The sequence below is a fragment of the Patiria miniata genome, unplaced genomic scaffold, assembly GCF_015706575.1.
Source record: "Patiria miniata isolate m_02_andy unplaced genomic scaffold, ASM1570657v1 HiC_scaffold_29, whole genome shotgun sequence".
In the NCBI taxonomy this organism is placed as follows: domain Eukaryota; kingdom Metazoa; phylum Echinodermata; class Asteroidea; order Valvatida; family Asterinidae; genus Patiria; species Patiria miniata.
The window spans coordinates 7,636,350-7,657,983 of record NW_024037068.1 but is presented as its reverse complement, the minus strand read 5'-3'; the positions used below and the strand labels follow the sequence as shown (position 1 = coordinate 7,657,983).

General features: G+C 38.6%; 2 protein-coding genes across 6 annotated transcripts; one reads left to right on the top strand and one right to left on the bottom strand.

Moving 5' to 3' along the window:
* Positions 1-900: 900 nt before the first annotated feature.
* On the bottom strand, positions 901-2,864 carry LOC119735139 (probable E3 ubiquitin ligase complex SCF subunit sconB). Its single transcript, XM_038208838.1, has 2 exons — positions 1,860-2,864; positions 901-960 (listed from the first exon to the last, which is right to left on the bottom strand). Exons 1-2 carry the CDS (start codon positions 2,862-2,864, stop codon positions 901-903), a joined length of 1,065 nt encoding a protein of 354 aa, XP_038064766.1.
* On the top strand, positions 2,106-20,394 carry LOC119735126. 5 transcript variants are annotated; one of them, XM_038208821.1, is made up of 10 exons: positions 2,106-2,140; positions 11,999-12,186; positions 15,609-15,722; positions 16,552-16,593; positions 16,897-16,938; positions 17,242-17,283; positions 17,591-17,632; positions 17,936-17,977; positions 18,348-18,485; positions 20,282-20,394. In XM_038208821.1, exons 2-10 carry the CDS (start codon positions 12,168-12,170, stop codon positions 20,365-20,367), a joined length of 567 nt encoding a protein of 188 aa, XP_038064749.1. In that variant the 5' UTR covers positions 2,106-2,140; positions 11,999-12,167; the 3' UTR covers positions 20,368-20,394. The 5 variants fall into 5 exon arrangements, with proteins under 5 accessions (XP_038064749.1, XP_038064750.1, XP_038064751.1 ...); XM_038208822.1 differs by lacking the exon at positions 16,552-16,593; XM_038208823.1 differs by lacking the exon at positions 16,897-16,938.
* Positions 20,395-21,634: the final 1,240 nt, after the last annotated feature.

The window sequence follows — 21,634 nt, the reverse complement described above, 5'->3', positions numbered from 1 at the left end:
TATCATAGTAGTTTTCACGTTTTTCACATGGAAAATTAAACGCTTCTGAAATAGATTTATGTTTACAATATATGTACATATATGTAGTTCATAAAAAATGCGGTTTTTTTCACTTGAGAAATGTACATATCAAACGCTGTGATCACTTTTTTTTAAAATTTAAATTACGGATGACTGTCACGTGTGTATTAAACAAAACGATTGTACTGAATCGTTATGTTACGAAAATAACCACATGTTTTACAAGTAATACGGACGAAGTGAATCATGATGTAAATAATTTTAATGGTGAGCTTGAGTATGATTATTTATGTGGGTTCACTGCCTTTGTTTATAAATACGTTCTTGTTTTGTTTTTTATTTAGCAATGTTCGAGAGATAATCCGATTAAAAGTTGTAATTGAAGTTTCTGTAAATTGTTAAACCATCGGACGACTGCACTGCCCACGCATGTGTTTAACATAATAATTGTACTAACATACGAATATAACCAATTCGGATGCTATCTCAAAAGTGTAAGCAGTAAAATACACAATGTAATTTATCTCTGCTTCGTTGTATACTATTCATTGTACTGTTATTGATTTTGTGCTGTATGAAATTGAACCAAATACATATACTTGTAAATACAAATTCAGTGTGATACTGTGGTTTTTTTTTGCGTGTCACGTGTCTCTCTGTTATAAGTCATCTTTTATAACTTAAACATATATATATTTGTATATTGTATAATACATTATGATTACACCCATTCGCAAATAATGCAGGTATAATTTTAAATGTGTATGTATTTGGTCCCATCAACATCTCGATAACGTGTCGCGCGATTAGGCCTATTATAGAAAATTACAACAACAACAACAACAACAACAAAATCATTCACGAGAGTATGCCTTCAAGTCATCGATAACCGCCTTCATCTATGAATTGAGTTGCTTTATTCTTTCGTTGATGCTGACGCTTCAAGTAACAAACAAAAAAACAACAACAAAATACATAGAAAATATAAATATAAATACAATTATTTACTCAAGGGCGCGTAGTCTGCATCGTCATTCGCCTTTTGTCCCATTATCTTCGAGTAATAATACTCATTCGGCGCTAATCCCCACTTTATGATCGATTTGTCCATCGATCCATGACGTCGCTGCGCCACAGACACTCCTCGTTTTATGATCCTCGTCGGGGTTACCGATATGATCCTCGATGAGGATCATGATCCTCCTCCGGAAAACGAGGTCAAATACGCAGTATACACTACTGATGTACTCTACCTCTAAATTCGATTTTAAACGGAATGTCATGATCATCGCGAGTGTGTTTTATCGGATGGGGTGTGATAACGTTCACCAGAAATGATGGATCAGGAGTCTGCGTGCCTCCCTATCAACAAGAATCATTCGGATATCGTCCATGCAGAGGACTGGTGCAGTGTTGAAAGTCTCATCCAAATCAAAGAGTCGTACTAAGCCATTTGGCGTGGCATTAAAGATGCACGTTTTGCACACATTAAAATCAACGACTCCATCTAAGATTGAGCTTATCGAGCTAGAAATTATTTTGTTCTTTACAAATGGATACTTACTTCCGTTAACACCTCTTGTGTATTCGTACACTGTATTATTATGGTCACTCATTCCTCTTACCAATTTTCCATTTAGATAAAAATGTACATCGTCAACACGACTGAAACTGCTGAGCATAAGGTTTTCGTCTTCAACTATCAAACTATTTATCAAAACCGGCGGACGCGGACGGCGCGCAGTTAAAAAGAGAGGTATCGTATCTTGACACTCTCCTGTGTCCTTGTTATAAATGTTAACAAGCCATGATCGGTCAGAGTCGTCGCTCAAGCTGACGCAAACGATAACATTATCCACGAGTTTGAGGAGTGGCGATTTCCCGCAGGATAGTTTATGCAAACACTCTCCGCTCCTCGCATCCCACACGAGAATGTTGGCATTAGTGTAGGCAGCCACCACCATCTTGTCCCGATAATCCCAATTTCTAATAGGGTCATGATTCTTAATAACATCTGTGAGAATTCGTTGTTTTACTCCATGGATATCCCACACGCAAATATCGTTGTGCCTGTTAGCTTTTGGACATGTAAGGATCAATTCACCGTCAAAGAGCAATGGTAAGCGACGGTTGTGGTGGCATCCCTCTATCAATGTTCGCTGATGCCCAGACTTTGCATCGAATGTACGTAACTTATGTCGATAAGCCACCACCATAACGCCGTCTTTGATCGTGTAGCTGCGATGCCTCTCCAAAACATTAATAAGGCACCGAAGGATGCCTTTCCGAATATCATAAACATAGATACTGTAATTACTTACACCAATTGCCAGTAGATCCCCATCTACAAAAGCTGCCTGACGAAAGTCAGGCAACTTTACCAAATCAATATTATTGCCATGAAACCGTTTTGTAACCCAGTTGCTATCTAGATGGTAAGCTCTCATGTAGACGCCTTTCCATTTGCAAGTGCTGGTCAAACCCGCTGTGTTGTCACCAGTCACGATCCTATCTTCCTGGAAGCTGACAATGTCTTCTCCTACTTCACTATCATCAGCTGCTTGTTTGGAAGGTCTGTAAGAGGCTATCTTGGCCAGATCCGTGGTGGTGCCGTAGTGCTCCCATCCTCTGCTTCGACAACGAGAACGCCAGAGCGAATCCTGATTGGTTACATCGCGTAGCCAACGGCTGCATGATGTGACGTGACACAGGTCAGTCGCACTCAGATATTGGAAAACCGTCTGGAGTAAGTCATCGGGCACTTCATAAATAGATGATCCGCTCCGCGCGACGGTAGGGCATTGATCCTCGCTGTTATTTCCTGATACTTCATTGGAGGCCATTGCAAATATATTCTGAAACAAATGATGTTTGTTTGAATTAGCAACATCCAACTTAATACACGTCTTAGGCTGTGTTTAGGCTATAACCAAGAAGGGTGGGTTGTAAAATCAAAGAGATCAAAGAGATAAACTATCCCCCTCCGTTTTTATTTCCGCGCGCTAAGCCAATTTAATGTAGGTGCTAAGCTGCAAACATATTGCAAACACTAATGAGAACCAGTCATATAGTACATTTACATCAGCATAGCCATGAAATGTTTGCAGCATAACTTGTCTGTAATGTCCAATTAGGCAAGGTATGAAGCATTCGATAAGGTCCGCGACTGTCTGAACCCTTGTAATTATTAAATGACGGGGTGCATGCTCACTATTCATTAGGAAGATCAATCCTGTTGGCATACAAAATGAGACAAAGAACCGTACGACTACGGAAAGCCTCTGTCCAGAACTTGTTACTCATTGGGAATTCCGCAATGAAGTTGGTAGGTAAATCAAAGAGATCAAGGATAGAAACTATCCCCTCCGTTATTATTTCCGCACGCTAAGCAAATTTAATGTAGGTTTGCATATATATTGCAAACACTAGTGAGAACCACTAATATAGTACATAGACATCAGCATAGCATGACATTTTAGCAGCATGACTTGTCTGTAATGTCCAATTAGGCAATTAATGAAGCATTTGGTAAGCTCTGCGACTAAACACTTGTTTATTGAATGACGGGGTGCATGCTCACTATTCATTCGGAAGATCATTCCTGTTGGCATACAAAATGAAACGAAGAACCGTACGCCTACGATAAGCCTCACTGCCCATTAACAGAACTTGTTACTCATTGCGAATTCTGCAGTAAGGAATCTCAAATAACCAGCAACAGTGCCAGGATTCCCAAACTGCACTTACATGACATTGACCTACTCTGTAGTCACAACTTAAAGTAGCCAAGAACAAAATGCAGTTCACAGTAAAAGTTACAATCTGCTTACAGTAAAAGGTATACTTAAATGTCGTAATTCTCGTGTTTTGCTGATGACATAATTTATATAGATGACTACATCAGGATGCAGCTCTGTACATTATTCCAAGTGTAAGGGCGTGGGAAGTGTAGTGTGCAGTGTGTAGTGTGCAGTGTGTAGAGTGTATAGCAAGCCGGACTTCCAATATGGCGCACGCAGAATGCAGTACGTGTACGTTCAGGTCAGTTGTAGTGCCACAGGAAAACAGCGAGTTCATATGTTAGTGCATGTGAATAGGGAAAACTTGTGCTGTGACTACAACAGCTTATAAATACAGGGTCCATCGGTCAAGTTGAGTGCGATTTATCACCTCGGCGCATGCGCCTTCATGTGTATTTGCATTGACGTGTACCAATAATGCGCAGTTGCAGTCTTGTAATTGGGTGCCATGAACTAAGTCTGAAGTACATGTTTACTTATAATATTTCACCTAAAGAAAAATGAGCAAACTTAGCTCCTTATACATAATGCATCACCCAGTTTGACAGCCATGACGAGTAATTAATGTTGCCATGTTACTGTAAATAAACATTTTGTAGTCAATATAACACTTTTATAAAATGTAACTATTCATGCTTATAGTCATTATACACGCTGATTTTTAACCTATCAATATGAGTTAATCTGACAACGGGTTATAGTCCATGAGGCAAATAATTAGTAACAATTGCCTTAATTTTTAGTAGTCATTTTGACTCATTTGTGTGCCTAAATGACTAACTTATGTTGACAGTGCATATGATAAGGTTATTTTGGCAGATGTCCAAATTTCCTCTTTGATACCATTATTAAGTTTTAAGTAACATCTGAACTAACTTTCAGATTGTATAGAAAAATATCCCTCTGTTCTCTTCTTTCATTAACTTCCAATTACACATTTGCGAATTCTCGTCAACCTACAATTTTAATGATATAATAACTTCCGCTGCATAAACATTGATGGACATGGAGCATGGACTTGACAACTCTCCCAAAGAAACACTCTCAACACAATCATGACAATATCGTCATTTAGTAAATGCTTGTTCAATTCAAGAAACGTACCATTCATTTCCACACCGTGGAGCATTTGGTGGATGTGCCCAACAATACCAGACAAAAGAAGACAAAACAATACCGATTATAAGATTTAGAACATACGCATGTTAATAGGTTAAACATGCTGTAGACTGAACAAAGTCACTGAAGAATGGCAGGTATATTTTTAATCCCGTTATTTATTCATTTTTATTAAAAATAAGTTCAAAAAGAGCACCCCTGTGAACATTCAAAATGATCCATGCTCTTCCTGACAACTGAGGGCGATGTTGCCGTGATGTCATTTTAGGAACACTCTCTGTAGTGTATTGTTTTGTTGTTCTAAAAAAATGTGAACTAAAAATGAGTGGTTCACTAGTTATTAAAGATTAGGAGTATGTACCGAGTACGTAGGTCCCAAAAATCATTCTGATTTCGTTCATCCACATTATTTTGAAATTGTATGATTCATGGCCTAAAGCAAAAAGTCGTACTGAGCCATTTGGCGTAACGTTAAACATGAACACCTTTCGTCGCCCATCCTTCAGGTGTTCCGTTGCACGCTGAATAGCCAATGGTTGTTATAGAGTATTCATGTCTATGATTTTAGGCATGGTATCCTTAGCGCGTTATAAGTCTTGATTAACGTTGTGGTGTTTTGGTGGCCTTCTGTGAAGATTATGTGAACCACGCGTACGATGTAAATACTGGGCACGAGCTAAACGAGATGGAGGGATGCCAACACTGGTTCGTTGGCTTACTATTGCTCTTTGACAGTGAATCGGTCATTACATGTCCATAATCTGATCGGCTCAACGATATTCAGGTGTGGGATATCCAAGAAGGAAAACAGCGAATTCTCACAGATGTTACCATGAATCATGCCGTTCCTGGGATTATCGGGAAAAGATGGTCGTGGCTGCCTACATTAATAACAACATTCTCGTGTGGGATGCGAGGAGCGGAGAGTGCTTGCATAAACTGCCCTACGGGAATTAGCCCAACGTCAAACTCGGGAAAAATGTTATTGCCTGCGTCAACCGGAACGACGACGCCGGCCAATGGCTTGTTGACATTTTGAGCCAAGACACAGGAGAGTGTCAACAGGTGATATAATTATGTAGCTTTATAGGTTATTCGATAGTATATTTGACTACATGGTGCCACCTTCTTCTTTACATTCTTTGAGTGGTGTTATGATTAAAAACGAACAAAATACATGAAACGCAATCGATCGCTTATGACTTTAACTGGTTCACGCATAACATCATCAGTTCTCCTATAAAAATATCAACTTGAGGGTTTGCATGGCGGATAGTCAACGTTTAGCTCGTGCCCAGTATTTACATCGTACGCGTGGTTCACATTATCTTCACAGAGCGCCACGACAACGCTGTTGTTTATCTTATAGTCGAGAAGCCGCTCATCAAGACTTATAACGCGCTAAGGATACCATGCCGAATATCATAGACATGGATACTCTATGCTGTTACACTTATTGCCAGGAGATCTCCATAGACATGTTTGTCAAACATGAATATAATATAATAATAATAATAATAACGGAAATTTAAACCGCGCCATTATCCACCATAAATGACGCTCATGGCGCAAACAAAAATTATATCAAATCAGAAATAACAAAACAATTAAATTCAACTAAACAAGACTATTCTGAGTGGTCTGAAACAAATAGGTCTTTAGGGCAACTTTAAATTCAGAAAGCGATGAGATATTGCAAATGGCGAGGGGTAGTTTGTTCCAAAGATGAGGACCTGCGTGAGAAAATTATCGATCACCCCAAGATTTGTGAGTGTGAGGGAAAACCAGCAAAGAAGCATCAGAAGATCTCAATCGCCTGGATGGATTATATGGAGTTAATAGGTCTAATGTTGTATTCAGGAGCTGAATCATGAAGGCAATGACAAACAAGCAGTAACAGTTTGTACTTAATCCGGTCAGCAACAGGGAGCCAATGCAGAGACTGCAAAATCGGGGTGATATGGGTTCTAGAGGGTGTCAGGGTCACAATTCGATCGGCAGAATTTTGTAGTCTTTGTAGGCGAGCAAGTTGGTTACGGGGTAGCTGATACAACAGGGAATTACAAAAATCCAACCGAGATGAAATGAGGGCGTGAACAAGTTTTTCTGTTGCTGAGCGAGTTAGATACTTCCGAATTAAACCCAAGTTACGAAGTTGAAATCTGACAGATTTACATGTGTTAGAAACATGATGAGACATTGACATAAGTGAGTCAAAGGTGACTCCCAGATTTTGACAGGTCGCCGACAACTTAACAGGAGAATTGTAGTCAGGCGGCCTTTTATTTAGCAAAGCAAAATCCTTGAAATAAGACCGATTTTTAGCCCAATTTCTATCAAGATGGTCAGCTCTCATGTAGACGCCTTTCCACCTGCAAGTGCTGTTTAAACCCGCTGTGTTGTCATCAGTCACGATCCTATCATTCTGGAAGTGACGCTGTAGTCACTTGCTTCACTAGCGCCAGTGGCTTCCTCGGAAGGTCCGTAAGAGGCTATCGTGGCCAGGTCTGTGGTGGTGCCGTAGAGCTCCCATCCTGTGCTTTGACATAGAGGGCGCCAGAGTGAATTCTGATTGGTTGCACCGCGTAGCCAACGGCTGCAGGTTGCCACGTGACACAGGTCAGTCGCACTCAGATATTGGAAAACCGTCTGGAGTGAGTCATCGGGCACATCATAAAAAGATGATCCCCTCGGCGCGACGGTAGTGCATTGATCCTCGCTGCTTTTTTTCGACACCCCACTGGAGGCCATTGCAATACAATTCTGAAACAAGATGCATTGTGTTATTGAAAACTTTGACAGTTTCAATATTTCCCATTGTGCCAGATTTATAAATGTGAACTTATCCAGCGTGTTTCCTCAAGGAAACCAGTGTTGGAAAAGGTCCCCTATCCGCAGTTAAGACTCCTTTGTATCAAAGACACCACAGTTTGAATCAATCACAGTGAGTATGCGCATTGATTCGAATGTGCATTAAAAAGTGGCGTGTCTAAACATTCGCCTTTCATTCCAGTGGTAGAAAAGATGCTATTAAAACTCATGCTCTGTCACTTGAATTAAAATACTTAAAGTGGTTTAACCTTAATAAAAAAAATAATAAATAAAATAAAAGTGAATACCCCAATATGCCAGCGACCTAGCGGTAGTATCGCATGCTCCATATTAGGGTTTGTAAAAATCCTATGCACAGAAGAACTGTTGATGCTTGGCACCCAGGCTAATCCATTCAACACTTCATATCAACATGAACTTTTAACCTCAAGTTATTTTTACCATGAAGGGATAGGCCTATTCAACTCTACCCAACACATGTACATCTGAAATGACAGTGTCTACGTACATATGCATTGAACGAGTCATTTTTACTTACAACATATTTGACATTCTGCACCTCTTGTTCAGTGGCTAAGTGATTCTGTAAATTAAAGCAACTCTTGTAACGTGTTGATTTTTTTCCGCGTGAAGTCATTCCTAAAGTTAATAACACGTAATACTTGCATTGCAACATATTTGTACTGGTAAAAAAATATATGTAAACTGTAGATACATCGTTTAAACTCGCACTTGATATGACGGATGGGCGTTATTCTAAAAATGCATGGAATCATAGTCACTGTAGCGTTTGAGGCAGTTAAGCATTAGCCAGCGGTAAACATCGACTCAAGGGTTCGAGCAAGACATTTACTGTGGGTGACAGACACGACTGTATCGGTAATGTACCTGTAGGACTGCACAGAAGTTATAGGCCTCAATTAATTAAAGTGTACTCCGAACAATTTGCAACGTCATGCCATTTAATTAACTGTCAGAATCAAGGGAGAGATAGACAATATCAATTCAGTGTTCCTCTCTTTCCTTCTTTCTTTTTGGATGGTGGAGGATGGGGAACGATTATCAGGAGAAAAGAAATTCAACGTTTCAATGTTCTGGTACATTCTGATTTGGCAACGTCAGATTGGTTTGGAATTACTAATCGAGTCTACTACCACTCAATTCTTCACAAAAGTCTGCCCTGGGCAGACGTTCTTGGTGACAGAACAGAAAACTATGCATGGTGACATTTAGGGAACAAGACACACGATTTACATACTTCACCACACCAGTTCTTGTCTTCGTTGTAAGGCTTTGTGTGGAAGTTTGGTAGTTTGGGCGTGGTTAAAAAGTTGTACTTTTCCTTTCAATGGAAAGAAACCAAGGATCGTTCTTTCAGGCACGTTGCTTCTCACTCCGTGTCTGACCACTGACAACTGGATACAATAATACACTGTAACACTCTGTGTACTTATGCCATTGAAAATTTATAATCTCTCTGTTCTTAGCCATACATGTTACTTATTAGAGAAAACAGTAAAAAGAAAGCCAATATATACATTTGTGATGAATGACGACGACTATAATAAGTTATTTCAACTCAACCTGTAATGTACTTGGTCTCACTCCTAATCGTGTAATTTTGACTCGACCCCAGCGAGACCCAAATTTCCCCACATGACGCTTACTACACTTAAAGATGCAATACGACCCCAACTATATCATATGAAACATTTAATGTTGGCAGATGTCACAATTTGGTCTTTGATACTACAGATTGTTAAGTTTTGAATTATATCTCTGAATGTTACAGTTACTAACTTTCAGATTGCAAAAACAAATAACTCTATTTTTGTTTTTCCCCCATAATTTCTAATAATACATTTCCGAATTCTCGTCAACGTAAAAATCGAATGATAACATAAACATTGATGCACATGGAATAAAGACTTCACAAGGGTCTCCGCACAATCACGACCATATCGTCATTTGAGTAAATACTCGTTCAGTTAAAGAAAACATTTACATTGTATTTCCACATTGTGTGGACGCATCATCCTGAAAAGCTGAAGCTTTTCGTAGATGTGCCAAACTGTAAAAGAAAGAACAAGTTAAAATAACACTGATTATAAAATTTAGTATATAGTAATCACACTAATTAAATATATTTAGGTTAAACATACGGTGGACTAAACAAAGCCATTGAAGAATGGCATTGTCAGGCGGGACATCGAAGGGCAAAAAGGATTTTTTTTTCTACTAAATCCTCGCCACAAAGGGGAGCATTACTTATTTAAGCCCGCTGTTTATTCCTTTTTGGTTATTTTTTTTTAAAGGAGCACTTCTGCAAACATTAGAAGTGTTCATGGTGTTCCTGACAACTGAGGGCGACGTTGTTTTTGTGTTGTTTTAGAAACACATTCTTCAATTTGGGTATTATTATTTTTGTGTTCAAACTGTAAACCAAAACATTTGCTTATTAAAATTATTTGTAAGATTTTTTTCCCATTATCTTACTGTCATGTACTGAAATAACAAGATAATCTCCCAGTCCAAAATCAAAGTTCGACGGCACAGTATAACAAATTCAGATAATTGTTGATGCTGAATTAGCTCTAACATTGAGGTTACTGCCCAAATTGATATCGCAGTGTCGCTCATGAACATGGACATTTTGCACCAGTATAAAAACCAGAAAAGGTACCACAATTTCATTAACAATGGCAAAATATACATTAAAAATTAAAAGCTAAATAGGACACAAAGGGGAATTTATAAGGATGACATTATCCCTTTAAATAACCCAACCCAAGATGATGAGCTCTGCTATTGAGTACCATGTCTTTCTATGGTATCATACACAATGGAAATCAATAGGAACAAAAAGCCTTTTCACCCACACAATATCTGTAAATATCAGGTATCAAACTGAGTTGATATATTACAATTAAGAGCAAATTATATGCTCCATATTGCATGGAAAACTAACAGTGAAGATGTTTCGTAAGACCTGGTCACACTTAATTTTGGAACAATTCAATTAAGCCAGAATTCAATGATCCTGAAATTCAAAATCAAGGGTTGCATCCAACCATATTGTATTTGTTATCCAATAAATGATTGATCTGACATGGATAACTACTATAACAAGAAATAACATACACCCCGAAACAATATCTAGTGATTCAGTTAAAACTATAATGGAATACTATTTTGTACAAATTCATGTTTAAAAAATCGGTTTGCTAAAGCAGTGAAATACATTCACCCATACAACATATATTTATATACATATAAGCTATCAAAATCAGTTGATATACATGTATTACAATTAAGAGCAAGATATATGCTCCATACTACATGGAGAATTAAGAGTGAAGATGTTTCGTGAGATCCGGTCACACTTACTTTTGGAACAATTCAATCAGGCCTGAATTCAATGACCTTGAAATTCAAAATCAATTGTTTTATCCAACCATATTGCATTAGTTATCCAATGAATGATTGATCAGACATGGATAACTACTATTAACAAAAAAGTGAATACTCTAGCTAGTGATTCAGTTAAAACGATAATCAAATAATATTTTGCACAAATTCATATCCAACCAATCTGTTCGCTATAGCAGCGAAATATCTTCATTTTAAATGGGTAAATAAGAGTTTTGCCACTCTGATTATCACCCTCGTACAACGATAATGTCCGCCAAAACTCTAAATAGCACTTGGAAGGCTGACACATGACGACAGCTTTCTTAAAGACATTAAGGATCACTTGGATTTATCCGAAAAGGAACCGACCGAATTATTATGAAAACAATCACTATGATTTAATATTGTACTTGTACTTTAATATTGTACTTGTACTTGTTAGCATCTGTCTAGTCTTTACATCGAACGCACGGACCACATAATCTCGAAAAACCACCACAATAACGCCATATTTGATCTTCATCTTCTCGATATGGTTGCAACTCTTAACATTAATCAAATACTCAAAGATGCCAATCCGAATATCAAAGACAAGGAGATTTTGTGGTTCAGCTATCACCAGGATATCTCCATCCACAGAAGCCTCGTAATGCCTGTATCTAGGCGGCTTTAACATATAAATAAACTTCAAATCAAACCGATTTTTAGCCCAGTTCCTATCCAGATGGTAGGCTCTCATGTAGACGCCTTTCCACCTGCAAGTGCTGGTTAAGCCTGTTGTGTCGTCATCATCCACGATCATATCTTCCTTGAAGGTGATACTGTAGTGCCATGCTTCAGTAGCGCCAGTTACTTGTTCGGAAGATCCGTAGGAGGCTATCTTGGCAAGGTCTGTGGTGGTGCCGTAATGTTCCCATCCTCTGCTTTGACAACGAGGGCGCCAGAGTGAATCCTGATTGGTTACATCGCGTAGCCAACGGCTGCATGATGCGACATGACACAGGTCAGTCGCACTCAGATGTTGGAAAACCGTCTGGAGTAAGTCATCGGGCACGTCATAAATAGATGATCCGCTCGGCGCGACGGTAGGGCAGTGATCATCGCTGTTATTTCATGATGCTTCAGTGGAGGCCCTTGCGAAGATATTCTGAAACAAATGTTAGGATCTATTTAATTGATTAGCAACAATGAACTTAATACATTTCTCAGGCTGTGTCCATGCTTCGAAAAAGAAGGGTGGGCTAGGTGATTTTCACAAGCTAAGCTAATTTCATGTCGGTGCTAATTAGCTGTAAGTATATTCCAAATTAAACTTGAAACCAGTCGTATGGTAAATTTGCATCACCATCGTATAAAATTTAAGCTTCATAACTTGTCTGTATAATTTGCAAGTATTACCGATTCTTACCCAAATTAAGCAGCAGGTGGTAAGGTCAATGAGTGTCAGAACAATTGTAATTCCTCCGCAAATATATGAACGGTAAATTATGTTGAAAATTACTTTGCATGGATTTAATTTGTCAGTAGGATAAGCTCAACTTCGAAGGTGAATCGTCAAATTTTGGCTCTATCGTATTGAAAAAGTGTTGGACATTTGCTCGTCTCGTAACTGGGTTATTCAATTACTGCTCTAATGATGCTGACCAACATTCAAAATTGGTAAACTTGTATATAAAAAAAAATAAAAATGCAACATTAGCCGAAACCATTTCAGCGTTGAAGTACGTTATGATGATGATCCGCTTCCGTTCCCCCGCCCCCCCCCCCAATTCTCGTGAGTGCAAAACTTCAGTCCCCCCCCCCCCGAAAAAAAAAAATGTGAGTGCAAAACGAATTGTAAAAAGTATTCAGCTGATGCCCACACAAAATAGTTCTTATTTTCAGCATATTGCCAAAACGCAAAAGCCAGAAAATTGCCTATAATACAAAGAACAGATGTTGCATAAATTCCAGGATCGTGTTCGGCCAGGTCAGTTAAAAATTTAATTGTAAGAAGCCATATTGTGATATACTATCTGTTTGGCAGATCTGCACTCTGCGTATGAGTATTTTTAGCTTTTATTGCTTACAGAATTGACCACTGATTGTGTCTGCACCTATCCAATGCACCTGAAGTCCCTCCAAAGGTCAAATGCAATTCTTTCCTTTTTTATAAAGCTATGAACTTCAAGTCTACAGCAATAAAACGTACTTTGCGATACGTATCGGTTGGTCTTCATAATAATTACCTCTAAAAAAATCCTCCAAGCAAAGAAGATTTGTCTTCTCAGTAATTCCCTCTAAAATATCATGATAGGCCCTAAGGCTGTTTGATAATTCAAGTAGGCTATCCCTGAATTCGATAATATGCAATAAATGTCATTGCCAATATCAGGGCGAAGGTATTCTCGTTTATTGTCTTTTCTGCGGTTACCTTAGTGTCTTTGAACTGTTGTATCCCCTCGTGCCGAGCTTGGCAGTGATTGGATCTTAAAGTGGTCGTCAAGCTCATCAAAAGGCACTTTTCCGAACGGTTTAAATCCCCTTTCTACCACGGAAATCGTCTAATCTTCTGACTAATCGCAACGGAACGTTTTATTGCTGGAAATTTGAAGTTTCTAGCTTTCTCAAAACAAGTACACTTTATAACGAATCTTAATCTCCACGGCAGGAAAAAGATCAAACAATTTTTCACGAGGGATTTTCATATTAATTTAGGGGTGGGGGGAGCAGTGGCGTAACTGAGACGTGTAAGTACTAAGTTACCTCAGGGACAAAGTAGCTTGACATTGTTTGAAACTACAACATAGCCCATTGTGACCCCCTTCAAGATTGAAACCCCATCCCACTGTGCCCCCCCCCTCCCTCACACGCGCACACATATACAAACTTTCATACCTAATATGAACTTTCCTTGTTTTCGTGCAGTTAAGAAATAAAAAAACTTTCAACCCAATCTCTTTTTCATGATTTCCTTCTTTTTGCGACCGATAAACCTAACCCCCAAAAAATGCAAACCTGTTTTCCAGACAGCGGGAACCTTGTGTGGACATGGGCAAGTCGTGGGCTCTTTTGCTTGGAGGCACACGTTGAATGTAATGCCTGTATAGCCTGACACACATATAAGTATGGGGAAGATCTTTGTTTCCCTTCCTTTTGTCCCTTAATTTGTTTCTATTCAGCAATTAAGCGCGGTGGCAAGTAGCGCTGCCTGCTTTCCACACACGTCTCACGCGTCCGCACCCCAGATCCACACCTTTATACTTTCAACATTTTAGTGATGTCTATTTTCATGCACGTAAACAAAGAGAGTATATTTCCAAATGATCTATACATCTAGAGTTCGTTTAGAATAAGGAAATCCCCCCATAAATGCATGAAAGTGAATACGGAACTGAAGTGTTAAGTAATTAGTGCTCAAGTTCAGGTCACATCGGTCCTTTTTAGAGGGAGGAGGGGTATATATGTTTAACTAACAAGGAGCAATGACTGCAAGCTGCCGTTCCGTATTCAAATATACATACATCGAAGTACATGCATTTTTTTTGGCAAAATACAAATAAACGAATGAATGAGTGAAGTAAAGAAAGGGGTTGATTTATTTTACCAATAATTTAACAGAAAACCAGGGATCACATTTATACGCATACAAATATGAAAATAAAATAATAAATTTACATTCATGAAACAATTTTTTTCTAAAGAAAGTATGAATATAGATGAATAAAATGAAAGCAAGTTAATAACTAATTAATTCATCACTGCATAAATAGTCTGGCGCCATCCCATTCATCAGTTAGCAATTAATGAAATACATTCAGGGAACTCGACAAAAATGGCCAACTGGTGCATACGGCTTATGGAGTCTATTGTTCTTTTGTGTTTTCTATCCCATAAGGAACCCTGTGCATGTACCCGTTAGAGCACACACAAATGGGACCCACGTTACACTTCTGGTTTTGGACGCGAATTTTTTAATGGAACTAACCCCTTGAGCCGAATGAAGTATTTCTTTCAAGTTTATAACAAATCAGAAGAACCATTATGAGAATATTATTTCTCTTTTTTTATCAAGGCATGTGTCAAAGACAACAGTTCATTGTCTAACACATGCTATTATTTTTTTAATTTTAAATTAGAAACACAAAAAATTATTATTAAAAATGCCGCCATATGCTTGGTTGCCATATTTTTTGGCCAGGTTTACGGCCCATCTGTTCTTACGTTTTACGACACAGTCAGGCGATGCAGAGTGATCTCCTGGGTCTAATATAAGCAATAGCTATCCGGGCCAGGGATCAGAACTGCTCTGACGAAAGTTTCAGCCGCACAGCCCTAAAACACGCTCAACACAACTAACTGAGGCAATCTCAAGTCGCACTTTAGTTGCAACCGATATCTTTTATTAATCTTTTTTTTTTCTTCTGATTGTCATCATGTCAACAGTAACCGCGTACCTGATGGCGCTGCTGACGGTAGGATTCCTGGTGGTTGAACACGACGCCGCGGTGTTCCTAGGACAAGAAACTGACTTCGCCTTGACGGATGAAGACACGAGTGGTAATGTATTGCTATATTCACTATGATAACTAGCTGAGTTTCTGAAGTTAGTTCGATTCAAAGTTTTTGGTGAAAACTAATGACATTTCGCACACTGTCAACAAGCACCGCCATAATATGATGATAAAGCCCTCTGTTACAAATGATAATGTAGTAACAAACGGATAACGTATCACCAACCGATGTCTCAATAACAGAAATTGACCGATAGTGTTGTAAAATTTACTACACTCTCGGTGAATTGTTGTTACATTATCGGTCTTAACCGATAATGTAACAAAAATTTACCGATAGTAGTAACATTTACTTCACCATCAGTAATTTCTTTTACATTATCGGTTAGTGATACAATAATCGGTCAATTTGTGTGACACTATCGGTTGGTGATACGTTGTCAATGCCTTAAGCGCAGCTGTTAAATACATCTTAATAAATGAACGTTCAAAAAATGTGAAAATTATTTTCTTGTGATCCTAGGACGAGAAAGTGACCACGCCTTGACGGATGAAGACACGAGTGGTAATGTATTGATATATTCGCTTAAATATAACTAGCCGATTTCCTGAAGGTAGTCAGGCTTCAAAGTTTTGATATAACAGATGAAATTGTGCACACTGTCAACAAGCACCGCCATAATAAGATGATGAGGCACTCGCTCTGTTTGGACGGGGCAACATTTCAAAATGTTAAAAATTCAAACCTAAATTGAAATTCAAACAACTTCAGAAACTATAAGACAAACATGTTAAGTTCATCAGCGCAGCTGTTCAATACATCTTAATCAATGACAATTCAAAAATGTTTAAAAATTTTTTTGTTGCGATCATAGGACGAGAGACTGACCGTGCTTTGATGGATGAAGACACGAGTGGTAATATATTTCTATATTCACTAAGATATAACTAGCCGAGTTTCTGAAGGTAGTTAGGCTTCAAAGTTTTGGTATAACATACGAAATTGTGCACACTGTCAACAAGCACAGCCATAATAAGATAATGAAGCCCTCGCTCTGCTGGGGCGGAGCAACATTTCCAAATATTAAAACTTCTAACCCTATTTGAAATTCCAACAGCTTTTAAAAGCTATGACGAAACGTGTAAGGCATTTGGCTGCTAAATACATCTTAAAAAATTGATGATTAAAAAAATGTTAAAATATTTTGTTGTGATCCTAGGACGAGAAACTGACCACGCCTTGACGGATGAAGACACGAGTGGTAAATTATTGCTAAATTCACTAAGATTTAACTAGCCGAGTTCCTGAAGGTAGTTAGGCTTCAAAGTTTTGGTATAACACACGAGATTGTGCACACCGTCAACAAGCACAGCCATAATAAGATAATGAAGCCCTCGCTCTTCTGGGGCGGGGCAACATTTCCAAATATTACAACTTCTAACCCTATTTAAAATTCCAACAGCTTTAAAAAAGGATGACAAAACTTTTAAGGCATTTAGCTGCTAAATACATCTTAAAAAATTGATGATTAAACAAATGTTAAAATATTTTGTTGTGATCCTAGGACGAGAAACTGATCACGCCTTGATGGATGAAGACACGAGTGGTAATGCATTGATATATTTGCTTAAATATAACTAGCCGAGTTCCTGAAGGTAAACAGGCTTCAAAGTTTTGATATAACAGATGAAATTGTGCACACTGTCAATAAGCACCGCTATAATAAGATGATGAGGCACTCGCTCTGTTTGAACGGGGCAACATTTCAAAATGTTAAAAATTCAAACCTAAATTGAAATTCAAACAACTTCAAAAACTATAAGACAAACATGTTAAGTTCATCAGCGCAGCTGCTCAATACATCTTAATCAATGAAAATTCAAAAATATTAATTTTTTTTGTTGCGATCTTAGGGCAAGAGACTGACCGTGCTTTGATGGATGAAGACACGAGTGGTAATATATTGCTAAATTCACTAAGATATAACTAGCCGAGTTCCTGAAGGTAGTTAGGCTTCAAAGTTTTGGTATAACATACGAAATTGTGCACCCTGTCAACAAGCACCGCCATAATAAGATAATGAAGCCCTCGCTCTGCTGGGGCGGGGCAACATTTCCAAATATTAAAACTTCTAACCCTAATTAAAATTCCAACAGCTTTAAAAAACTATGACAAAACTTTTAAGGCCTTTTGCTGCTAAATACATCTTAATAAATGAACGTTCAAAAAATGTGAAAATTATTTTGTTGTGTTCCTAGGACGAGAAACTGATCACGCCTTGATGGATGAAGACACGAGTGGTAATATATTTCTATATTCACTAAGATATAACTAGCTGAGTTCCTGAAGGTAGCTAGGCTTCAAAGTTTTGGTATAACAGATTCAATTGTGCACACTCCACAGCTTTAAGAACTATAAGACAAAACTTTCTAGGCCTTAAGCTGCTAAATACATCTAAATAAATGAACATTCAAAAATGTTAAAATTATGTTGTTGATGATATTTGCTCAATTTTGGTACAATATTTGTAGTCAATTTTCCGGGGAAAACCCGACCGATCAACCGACCGACCGACCGAACAACCAATAAGTGACACGAATAAGCTGCTGCCAGACCCTAAAACAAAAGTATTGCCCTCTTGTTTTTTTACATTTTTAAATTTTATTTCAGTGTCAGACCAGATAACGCAGCTGACTCGAGGTTTGCATGCGTGTGCAAACAACGAAGACATGGACTGCTTCTTGGAGTATTTCGCCGACGATGTGCGTGAGATGTGGGAAGACCAGCCAGATCAGATCGGGAAGGACGGTGAGTTCCTCATCAGCTTTAGAAAGCTCCACCACACTGCAAACACATCGGGGAAAAATACTTCTTCTGATCGATGTAATTTTTTTTCTTAATGTAAGGAAATCACAGCTTAGTGAAGCCAGAAAACAAAATAAAGAATGTAAAAAAAAACAAGTAAAGGATAATTTGTTGGCCATGGAATCCCCAGAAAACCAACCAACACAATTCATACAGTACAGGTATGACGGATCCCGATCGACTATAAAACCATTGTTTAAAACCCTCTCAGTCTCAATGTCTCTTCAATAAGTCCTCCACTATATTGTAAAAAAAATACTGTCATGTGAAATTAACGTACAGTGTAATTTAGTTATTCTCAATAACCCACACGTCACACCAATTTTACATTGGGTTGGCCACCGACAGGCATTGCAGTTGCTGACCCTTTTATTTATTTATTTATGTCTTCTTCTTTCTTCTTTTTTCTTTTTCTTTGTGAAATTAATATTTACATTTAAGCGATTATATGCTAAATAATAATAGTCAACTATGGATCCAATTTTTTTTAAGATCCCAGATTGTGGATGCATACACAACGACAATCTTTACAATTAACTTCAACGCCTCTGATGCACTTTTCTGTGACTTGTGCCATCATATAAAATCAATTAAGTTGTGATTTGTATGTTGATCCTGCACGCCTGCGGAGTGAAAAACCAGAGATAAAAACTATTTGCGTGAAAATACTCTGGAAAACCCCGCTAGACGAACAAGACTAAGAGTAGTATGGTTTCCACTAGTACTTTCCCTTGTTGAGAGTTGCCACATTGCATGATTTTATGGTCATAGTGCCCGATTTCAAAATCTAATCTATTCATGGGATATTATAATAGTAATGATCATTAACTATAAACTTGAAAGAAGTCGAGCCTGCCGGTGCGCAGATGGTCTATGCTGACTAAGCACCGCCCTATATACTCCCCCTTTTTTTCTCCAATCTTCAACCGCGTATGGCGGAGTGACATTTACACTTATTGAGAACTACGTTTCGTTCTAATTCGCCCCGCTCAACCGAACGAAATACCATTTTTCACAAGCCTTATAAAAAGGCATTGAGAAATATTGGTATGATCCGAGAACGGACGTACTGATCAAAGTACAAACAAAACAACGAATTGGTGTACCTTGTGCCATATACCTTGTGACATTTTACCGCCTGAAATGGGATTGTTCAGAAGAAATATATTGTCATGTGAAATTAGGTGTAGTGCGATGTCTCTCTTTTCTCAAGCCTTATATGAAAGACACTGAGGAAGGTTGGTGTGATTCGAGTATGGTCCTGCTAATCAAAGTTAAAAAAAACCAACTGGTACCTTACCCTGTGATGTGTCCGCCTGAAATTGTATTTTTCGGAAGAAATAATCATTTGAATGTGTTTTTTTTTTAAAGTGTATCCATCGGGCAAACTCTTTGGCCTATGCAAATATTGTGGAGCTCACACATCTAATGACCTTGACGTCACATACATTCACCGGCTGAATGAGAATCATGTCCATGCAATTCAAAATATAAAATGGTAGTTTATGGAATCGGAAGCGATAGCAACGGAATCCACTTTACGGGGCAAAATATAGTGCATATGTTTTCTTTGGTTTTCTCCAAATGTATCTGTTATCCACTAATCTGAATCTCGGGTTGATTGTTATGCACCTTACTTATGATTTCCAATAAAGTTCAGAAAAAAAAATTGCAAAAAGAAGGAAACGATCCTTTATTTGCACCTTGAAACAAGTGTCTTGTTTTTTTAATTTCATCAGCCCTCCAGTTAGACGTGACCTATACTACTGAGGAGGTGATACCTACTGATGCGGCAGCCACTCATGTGGTCCAGCGTGCGAATTAGATCGACATGAAAGACGACGATAGAGCTACTGTCTTGGACGGGAAGTAAGTCGGCTTGGACAGAGTGTCCAATTCGGGCGATTCACAATGCAGTGCGCCACCTAGAGTTTGCCACGGAGCGTTCATTTTGCCTAGTGCATTGTGCATGTGGGAGATGGTCGAAAAATTCGCAGCGCGGGACATCTGAAATTGTTAGTTTTTACGTAATTGTTAAATCGTAAGCGTATGATTCGAGTATATGTTTGCCGTTTTCTGTTCCATTTATGGTACTTTGTGTGAGGTGGCAGAGTGCTTTGCCCCAATCTATACCGAATTAGCTCAAGTTGTCTACTGACACTCGTTTCAAATGGGCCATGTTTTGTCGATCGTAAACTTGAACAAAAAAAAGCACTTTCCATGGCAAAATTCTTGGTGGCGCACTGCATTGTGAATCGCCCGAATTGACATTAATGCAAATACGGTGGTCCCAGAATGCATATATTTCTATTTTAATTCTATAATTCCGTTAAAAATGGCCGGGAAAATCGTAAAATAAGTTGTAGTGTTTTTGTGATGGAAAGGGTAAATCTAGCCGTTCGCATCACGGAGCTATATTACATTCAGTGTCGATGCTACATCACCTGCATGAAAAGTCGAGCCTCGCCAAGCCGGTTCCAGACCAGCGTGAGCCAGCGGGTCGGTCCAGTCGGTCCGGTCGCGGATGGAAACTAGTCTAATCTGAAAATAAAGCTTATTCCCACACAAACTGCAATTTAGTGGTAGCCTTATTGCCATTTGCGATAGGCTGGTTCCGCGCTAACATTATCGTTGTGATTTTGAAATCAGGCGGCGGGAATCAGGTAGGCTAGTCCTGCATATTATTTAGGCTAGTCCTGCATATTATCTGCATACATTAAGAGAAAAACCTCTTAGTGTATTCAGGATTCATTGTCCGCCACCTGTCCATGCATTCGAAGTCAAAATAACAATGGAGTCTTATGTTGGTCTTCTATGAGCACCTGCGCATACGGCGGCAAAAACAAAAACAAAAAACAAACAAACAAAAAACCAAACGTTGTATCCCTACCCAAACGGAACACTCATACGCATAGTCTATATATAGAATGGGGGCCGCCCAGTTCAGTTAAGGAGAATACACAAGAAAGTGTGGACTCTTAATTTAAGAATTCACGGGTTTTAACAATAGTGTGACGTCATAGCGATGGTTTAAATAATCCGAAGGTTCATTTCTCCGAAGGTTCGATAGTCCGAATTAAGAATAAGGTAAA